Here is a 9,320-nt window from a genome sequence, read left to right as displayed (position 1 = left end):
CAGCTGAGAATTCTCTACCTATATTTGGTTGAGAAAACGGTAGTGATAATTTAGTATGTAAGCGAACAGAGAATTCCACCGAAAGTGCGTATGTAAAGGTACATAATTCACGGCGCATGAATTTTCGAGCAAATTTTCTAGACAATTCTCGGCTGCTGCAAACGGGCCTAAGAGATGGAGTTAGAGACAAGGTAGCCTTTGGATGGGGTTGTCCGATTTCGATGAAATTTGGTACGTATGTTCACTGAGGGGCATAGAATCAATAGCTATAATAAAATTTACAGGGCGTATCTTGAATTAGAGTGCGGAGCACATTTTGGGTCGTTAAAGTATTACGCCATAAAACGATAGTATTCATCGAGATGTCTCCTAGACAGACTAACATACTTTTTCAAAACTATGAAAATTGTAGAAGTTATGACGATTTTTCGTTTTGACCAGGTTATGGTAATATCTTGCTTATCATGGGCCTTATGGCGACGAAACCTGGAGAGGATGATATATGCGATTTTATCATTTCCAGGATTTCCCTCTTTCTCCCATATCCATCGACCGATAGCGAGCAAATTAGGTATGTCGATTTAACTACGAGAGACGCATCTCAGAGACCCTTAGGTACAGCAGGATTGCAAGCGTTGTCGGAGTTAAGGACCTATTTCTCAAACAATGATCATTCTATATCCCGTTCCATATTACACCGATTGTTACGAAACTTTGTAGGAAGATTCATTCATTGAATAAAACTAATATAAATAAAACTAATATAAAAATATAGAATGGATTGTAAATTTTCTGTATCAATATTAGTACGGTATAATCAATAGTATATCCTGAATATATCTGATTATACAGGGTGATTCCGGAGGAGACCGTCAGATTTTAGATGAAGTATACACTAGTCAATATAGTTTCGGAACAATGTTGGGTTTATGGTTCGGGGCCTTCATTGAGGGACTACAGGGTGATTTGTCCGATTCGACCGATTTTTCTTTTATTCATAACTTTGGTATGGCTTGATCAATCATGATGAAATTTTCTGTGTAGAACAATATGATTATCTTCTTTCAATACTTTCAACACTTGTTCAAAAATACAGGGTGGGAATTATGATAAGTTCAGATTAAGTATGCAGGTTGAAAAAACACCCTGTACATTCCGTTTTCTGAAATTTTCTACTTGCTTCAGATTCTACCATAAGCTTACATTACTGGAGCGTTTTTATTTTTTTTGGCACACGTCTATTTTTCCTAGAAAAATTTTTCAAAGATGAACAATATCGTCTTTTCGCTCCAAGGCATTGAGTATATTCTGAACTAGATGGTAAAGCTGTATCATCCAATAATACAAAGCTCTTCCTGAGTCCTAAAATAAATTTTCCAAATTCGAAATTCATATTTGATCGCTCATATTCAGATGTATAAAATCATTCAATTCAAAAAATTTCTTTATACGTACGTGAACCAAAAAAATCTACATACTACTACTACAAATACAGAATAAACATCCGAAACATATGAAAGGCAAAATTATGGATTAACATAAAACTGAGTCATTATTCAGGTGATTTTCGGCACACTTCCGGTTTTCTATGAAGCGAATATTCCTAAAACATAGTAGTTTCGTTCAAAAATGTACTCACTTATGGCCTTATGGTCGCTGGGTTATTAGTCATCAACGAAATATTTTTCGTATTCTATTCAGCGACGAGGCTATGTTCACTAAGAATGGAATTTTTAATATCCACAATTCCCACGAATGGGCAAGAGACCACCCGCATTTGAAGAAGAGTCATAATACACAACACAGATTTTCTGCCAATATTTGGCTTGGAACAATAGACGGAAATTTAGTTGGCCCTCACATTTTTGCGGAAAGATTAAATGGTGAAATTTACCTAGATTTTTTGGAAAATATTTTACCAAATTTATTGGAAAATGTACATATCCGCTCTATGTACTTTCATCATGACGGAGCACCACCTCACTTTGCATTGAATGTGAGAAATCACCTGGATGTAAATTATCCGAACAGATGGATTGGTCGTGGAGGCCCTATTGCTTGGCCACAAAGATCGCCTGATTTGAACCCTTTAGACTATTTTGTGTGGGGATATCTGAAAACAAGAGTTTATAAGGTTGAAATTAGAAGTAGAGAACACCTAGTTGAAAGGATTTTCGAGGAATGTAATATCTTGAAGTAAAATCAATCCCTCATTAGAAGGTCAATTGGAAATTTAATAAAAAGGTCTCGAATATGTATTCAAAAAAGGGGAAATCATTTCGAACATTCCATGTAAATTTTATGTTAATCCTTAGTTTTGCCGTTCATGATATGTTTCGAATGTTTATTCTGTATAAGTTGTAGATTTTTTGGTTTGAGTAATTAGGTATAAAGATATTTTCTGGATTAAATGATTTTATACATCAGAATATGAGTGATTAAATATGAATTTCATATTTGAAAGAACTACTTTAGGACTCAGGAAGAGCTTTGTATCATTGGACGACACCGGTTTACATTCCAGTTCAGAATATTCTCAATGCCTTGGAGCGAAATAACGATATTGTTCATCCTTGAAAAATTTTTCTAGGAAAACTGGATGTGTGCCAAAAAAATTAAAAACGCTCCAGTAATGTGAACTTATGATAGAATCTGAAGCATGTAAAAAATTTTTGAAAACGGAATGTACAGGGTGTTTTTTCAACCTGCAAACTTAATCTGAACCTATCATAATTCCCACCCTGTATTTTTGAGAAAGTGTTGGAATTATTGAAAGAAGACAATCATATTGTTCTACACTGAAAATTTCATCAAGATTGATCAAGCCACACCAAAGTTATGAATAAAAGAAAAATCGGTCGAATCGGACAAATCACCCTGTAGACTCTCAATGAAGGCCCCCAACCATAAACCAAACATTGTTTCGAAACTGCCTTAACTAGTGTATACTTCACCTAAAATCTGACGGTCTCCTCCGGAATCACCCTGTATATTGGAGGGAGAATTTATTCTACTAGGTGATACCATTGTAGCAATTAGAGCACTCTAGAACAAGTAATCTAGGTGTAAATTGATCATAAGATATGAGAAATTTAGGTCTCTGATTTTGCTATTTCACGGCTTGGTGGTTCTGCCTTCCTCTAGTGGTGACGCGATATGTACATGCAACCGGCCGCTAGGTTAGGTGAGGTTAGAATCATGCCGATAAGGCGGAAGAAGGTATAGGTCCCCCACTTCGATTTTGAAAATATTTGGCACGGTGATTGGGTTCGATGAGTAGATGACACGATTAAAATCTCAGCTCAGGCAAATCATTTTTGCGGAAGTTACGCTAGATTAAACATCTCTTCAGGTCCCGCTTATTTTATGTTCTTGAGAAATAACGTATTGGTAGTGAGGGCGGGTCAGAGATATAGAAGGGGGAGATTGAGCTTCAGTCTGCGCGAACTGGCTTAAATTGAAGGCCGCCATTTGTCAGGAAATATATACAGCACCGCCTAAAAGTGATAGCATGTGGCAAGAGTTATATACAGGGGCACGTAAAATTCAGAATTTAAATGTTATGATTTCCTTGATGAAAGTACTTGAAATTATGAGATTTCGGTGAATTCGTTTCTTATTTCTTCAGTACAATACAAAATGAATACCAAAAATGTCAACGGAGGAAAAAATTTTTTGTTTGGTGTATTCAGGTGAATATGATGAGATGTGCAAATATTGAACATATTATCTAAACTGTACCAATGAATCCTTTTGAATTATTTTCAAGCGTTTGTAACCAACGATGAAGGGAGCGATAAATTTTAATGTCTTCTCTATTCATATTGTTATAGAGTAGGTACCTATGTTTGACTTTATCTGAAAGTGTTTCGAACTTTTTCTCCCAGTTTGAGAACCTAACTCCTGGCACAGTGATTGGGTACGATGAGTAGAAGACACGATTTAAGTTTGAGCTCGGGTAAATCATAATTGTAGGAGAAAAATGACACCAAAATATGACATTTTTAGGCCTCCCAGTTCAGCCATTTTTGCGGCCTAGTCGTTCTACTCGCTTCTAGTGATCCTCTGGCATGTAGATGCAACCGGCCGCTAGGTTAGGTGAGGTTAGAATCGCGCCGTTAAGCCCGAAGAAAGAAAAGGTCCCCCTCTCCGATTTTGAAAATATTTGGCACAGTGATTGGGGTCGATGAGTAGATGACACGGTTAAAATTTCAGCTCAGGCAAATCATATTTGTGGAAGTTACGGTCGGTTAAACATCTTCAGGTCACGGATATTTTAGGTCCCAGAGGAAACGCATAGAAAGAAAGCTCGGGTAGACAGAGTGGGTTGGGAAAAAAAAAAACGTGGGTTGGGAAGCGCAGGGAAAAAAAAAACGTGGGTTGGAAAGCGCGGGTAGAATGCGTGGGTTGGGGTGCGTGGGTTGGGATGCGTGGGTTGTGATGCGCGGTAAAAATCGCGGGTTGAAAGCGTGGAATCTGGAGAATAATGAGCTTTACTGATGTAAAAATGCTGAAAAACAAGCCATACAACTGAGGGCGGAGCTTAATAAGTGAGCGTGACCTTATAAAAATGGGCTATGGTTTTACTTTTAAGGGATGGGGCCGTCCGATTTCGATGGAATTTGGTACGTATGGTTATTGAGGGCCATAGAATCTATTGCGATCATAAAATATACAGGGTGGATCTTGAGAGTGGCGGTGGAGCACTTTTTTCGTCGTAAATTTTTTATGCTATAAATCGATCAGGATCGTCGAGATGTCTCCTAGAAAGAGTAACCTAATTATTCTGTATCTTGAAAATTGTAGAAGTTATGACGATTTTTTGTTTTTACAAGGTTTTGCCAATATCTCGCTCATTATGCGTCCTATCGCTATGAAACTCGGTAAGGACGTTCCTCTCGTCAAGACGGTTCTTTCGGACTCTTAGGTACAGCTGAATTCCCAACGGTTTCGGGGTTATAGGTGTTTTTGTGATTTCAAGGTTTCCCTATTTTCTCCATTATTCTTCGACCGATATCGATGAAATTCGGTGAGTGGATTCTACATCGAAAGACGCATTTTTGAGACCCTTAGGTACAGCTGGATATTCAGCGGTTTCGGAGTTATCGACCCTTTGCTCTGACAATGATCAGCCTATATTTCGCTCGTTTTCCAACCGATTGCGACGAAACTTGGTACGAAGAATGTATTTTTTATAACGAGTCATCTAAACCATTAGGTACAGCGTGATATTTAGTAGTTTCGGAGTTATTGATGATTTTGAGTTTTCAAGGGACACCCTATGTCTCGGTTTCTACACAGCCGATCTTCATCAAACTTGGTACGTAGAACCTCCTTTCAAAAAGGAGTATTTTGACACCCTATTTATGGAGATATCTTCAGCGGTCCAGAGTTATTGACCTTTTGGACTTGGTAAAAAAGACCCTCTATCTCGCTTATTATCCAACTGATCGGGACGAAAGTTTGTAAGGTGATTCCACAGAGCTTTGCAATGATACTGTGTGAATTTCAGGACCCTGAAATGAGTACTTTAGGGGTGCAAAATGTAAAGTTTGATAATTTGATCATTCGATTTTGATAATAAATTGCAGGTTGAAAGTTCATAATCTTTATGATCCTCTGGTATGATTATTAGTACTGTAGGATGACTATTTTAGTAGATATTACGATGCAAAGTTGGACAATTGGACCATTCGATTTTAATAATAACTTGCAGGATGATAGAACAAAATTTTTGTGATCATCCGGTATGATTTTTAACACTCTAGGATGAGTAATTTAGGAGTTATTAAGGTGCAAAATTGAACCATTGACCAATCGATTTTGATTATATTTTGCGGGAAGAATCTACATCATCTGCTGATGCTACTGTAGCAATTGGAGCACTCTAGAAGTAGTAGTTTACTAGAGAATTGACCCCTAAATATGTCATTTCTAGGCCTTTAAGTTTGCCATTTTACGGCCTGGTAGTTCTACTTGCTTCTAGTGATTGTTCGACATGTAGATACAACCGGCCACGAGGTTAGGTGAGGTTAGAATCGCGCCGTTAAGCCCGAAGAAAGAAAAGGTCCCCCTCTCCGATTTTGAAAATATTTGGCACAGTGATTGGGGTCGATGAGTAGATAACACGGTTTGAGTTTCAGCTCAGGCAAACCATAATTGTAGGAGAAAAATGACCCTAAAATATGACATTTTTAGGCCTCCCAGTTTAGCCATTTTTGCGGCCTGGTGGTTCTACTCGTTTCTAGTGATCCTCTGGCATGTAGATGCAACCGGCCGCCAGGTTAGGTGAGGTTAGAATCGCGCCGTTAAGCCCGAAGAAAGAAAAGGTCCCCCTCTCCGATTTTAAAAATATTCGGCATAGTGAATGGGGTCGATGAGTAGACGACACGGTTAAAATTTCAGCTCAGGCAAATCATATTTGTGGAAGTTACGGTCGGTTAAACATCTTCAGGTCACGGATATTTTAGGTCCCAGAGGAAAACGCATAGGTAGAAAGGGCGGGTAGAGAGCGTGGGTGGAAGGCGTGGGTGGGAGGCGTAGGTGGGAGGCGTGGGTGGGGGGCGTGGGTGGGGAGCGTGGGAGGGGAGCGTGGTTTGGGTTGCGTGGGTTGGGGTGCGTGGGTGGGAGGCGTGGGTTGGGTTGTGTGGGTTGGGTTATATGACATTTTTAGGCCTCCCAGTTTAGCTATTTTTGCGGCCTAGTCGTTCTACTCGCTTCTAGTGATCCTCTGGCATGTAGATGCAACCGGCCGCTAGGTTAGGTGAGGTTAGAATCGCGCCGTTAAGCCGGTAGAAAGAAAAGGTCCCCCTCTCCGATTTTGAAAATATTTGGCACAGTGATTGAGGTCGATGGGTAGATGACACGGTTAAAATTTCAGCTCAGGCAAATCATAATTGTAGGAGAAAAATGACCCTAAAATATGACATTTTTAGGCCTCCTAGTTTAGCCATTTTTGCGGCCTGGTGGTTCTACACGTTTTTAGTGATCCTCTGGCATGTAGATGCAACCGGCCGCGAGGTTAGGTGAGGTTAGAATCGCGCCGTTAAGCCCGAAGAAAGAAAAGGTCCCCCTCTCCGATTTTGAAAATATTTGGCACAGTGATTGGGCTTGATGAGTAGATGACACGGTTAAAATTTCAGCTCAGGCAAATCATATTTGTGGAAGTTACGGTCGGTTAAACATCTTCAGGTCACGGATATTTTAGGTCCCAGAGGCAAACGCCTAGGTAGAAAAGGCGGGTAGAAATCATGGGTTGGGGTGCGTGGGTTGGGATGCGTGGGTGGGAGGCGTGGGTTGGGTTGCGTGGGTTGTGATGCGTAGGTGGGATGCGCGGATAAAAAAAAGGAAAAAAAAAAAAACGTGGGTTGGGATGCGTGATTGGTAAGCGTGGGTTGGGTTGCGTGGGTTGGGTTGCGTGGGTTGGGTGGCGTGGGTTGGGTGGCGTGGGTTGGGTGGCGTGGGTTGGGTGGCGTGGGTTGGATTGCGTGGGTGAGGTTGCGTGTGTTGGGTTGCGTGGGTGAGGTTGGGTGGGTGGCGTGTGTGAGGTTGCGTGGGTTGGTTCCGTGGGTGAGGTGCGTGGGCTGGAGTGCGTGGGTGGGAGACGTGGGTGAGGTTGCGTGGGTTGGGTTGAGAGGGAGAGGTGCGTGGGCTGGGGTGAGTGGGATGGAGTGCGTGGGTGGGAGGCGTGGTTGAGGTGCGTGGGTGAGGTGCGTGGGTAGGTGTGGGTGGGTTGGTGTGCGTGGGTTGGTGTGCGTGGGTTGGTGTGCGTGGGTGGGGAGGCGTGGGTTGGGGTGCGAAGGTGGTGGGCGCGTGGGTTGGGTTGCATGGGTGAGGTGCGTGGGTGAGGTGCGTGAGTTGGAGTGCGTGGGTGGGAGGCGTGGGTGAGGTGCGTGGGTTGGTGTGCGTGGGTGGGGAGGCGTGGGTTGGGGTGCGAAGGTGGTGGGCGTGTGGGTTGGGTTGCATGGGTGAGGTGCGTGGGTGGGGTGCGTGGGTTGGTGTGCGTGGGTGGGAGGCGTGGGTTGAGGAGGGGGTTTTGGTGGGTGAGAGCCCCACACGAATCCGCAGCATTGCACCGCCCGCTGCGGAGAAGCCGGTTATCGGTTTCCCCCTACCTCGTGGGCACAAAAAAAAAAAAAAAAAAAAAAAAAAACTCGGTTAGGTTAGGTTAGGTTAGGTTAGGTTAGGTTAGGTTAGGTTAGGTTAGGTTAGGTTAGGTTAGGTTAGGTTAGGTTAGGTTAGGTTAGGTTAGGTTAGGTTAGGTTAGGTTAGGTTAGGTTAGGTTAGGTTAGGTTAGGTTAGGTTAGGTTAGGTTAGGTTAGGTTAGGTTAGGTTAGGTTAGGTTAGGTTAGGTTAGGTTAGGTTAGGTTAGGTTAGGTTAGGTTAGGTTAGGTTAGGTTAGGTTAGGTTAGGTTAGGTTAGGTTAGGTTAGGTTAGGTTAGGTTAGGTTAGGTTAGGTTAGGTTAGGTTAGGTTAGGTTAGGTTAGGTTAGGTTAGGTTAGGTTAGGTTAGGTTAGGTTAGGTTAGGTTAGGTTAGGTTAGGTTAGGTTAGGTTAGGTTAGGTTAGGTTAGGTTAGGTTAGGTTAGGTTAGGTTAGGTTAGGTTAGGTTAGGTTAGGTTAGGTTAGGTTAGGTTAGGTTAGGTTAGGTTAGGTTAGGTTAGGTTAGGTTAGGTTAGGTTAGGTTAGGTTAGGTTAGGTTAGGTTAGGTTAGGTTAGGTTAGGTTAGGTTAGGTTAGGTTAGGTTAGGTTAGGTTAGGTTAGGTTAGGTTAGGTTAGGTTAGGTTAGGTTAGGTAGGTTAGGTTAGGTTAGGTTAGGTTAGGTTAGGTTAGGTTAGGTTAGGTTAGGTTAGGTTAGGTTAGGTTAGGTTAGGTTAGGTTAGGTTAGGTTAGGTTAGGTTAGGTAGGTTAGGTTAGGTTAGGTTAGGTTAGGTTAGGTTAGGTTAGGTTAGGTTAGGTTAGGTTAGGTTAGGTTAGGTTAGGTTAGGTTAGGTTAGGTTAGGTTAGGTTAGTTTGGTTAGGTTAGGTTAGGTTAGGTTAGGTTAGGTTAGGTTAGTTTGGTTAGGTTAGGTTAGGTTAGGTTAGGTTAGGTTAGGTAGGTTAGGTTAGGTTAGGTTAGGTTAGGTTAGGTTAGGTTAGGTTAGGTTAGGTAGGTTAGGTTAGGTTAGGTTAGGTTGGTTAGGTTAGGTTAGGTTAGGTTAGGTTAGGTTAGGTTAGGTTGAGGTTAGGTTAGGTCGAGGTTAGGTTAGGTTAGGTTAGGGTTAGGTAGGTTAGGTTAGGTTAGGTTAGGTTAGGTTAGGTTAGGTTAGGTTAGGTTAGGTTA

The 9,320-nt window shown here is 41.8% G+C and overlaps 1 protein-coding gene across 1 annotated transcript; it reads right to left on the bottom strand.

Moving 5' to 3' along the window:
• Positions 1–7,248: 7,248 nt before the first annotated feature.
• LOC123321666 (extensin-like) lies at positions 7,249–7,965 on the bottom strand. Its single transcript, XM_044909393.1, has one exon. The coding sequence runs from the start codon at positions 7,963–7,965 to the stop codon at positions 7,249–7,251; it is 717 nt and encodes a 238-aa protein (XP_044765328.1).
• Positions 7,966–9,320: the final 1,355 nt, after the last annotated feature.

The sequence above is a fragment of the Coccinella septempunctata genome, chromosome X, assembly GCF_907165205.1.
Source record: "Coccinella septempunctata chromosome X, icCocSept1.1, whole genome shotgun sequence".
Lineage (NCBI taxonomy): Eukaryota > Metazoa > Arthropoda > Insecta > Coleoptera > Coccinellidae > Coccinella > Coccinella septempunctata.
Note: the sequence above shows the minus strand (reverse complement) of the source record. Positions and strands in the feature narration are given on the sequence as shown.

Bases quoted from the DNA above. Each gene is read 5' to 3' on its own strand.
- LOC123321666 (XM_044909393.1), bottom strand. From the start codon at position 7,965: ATGCAACCCAACCCACACGCCCACCACCTTCGCACCCCAACCCACGCC.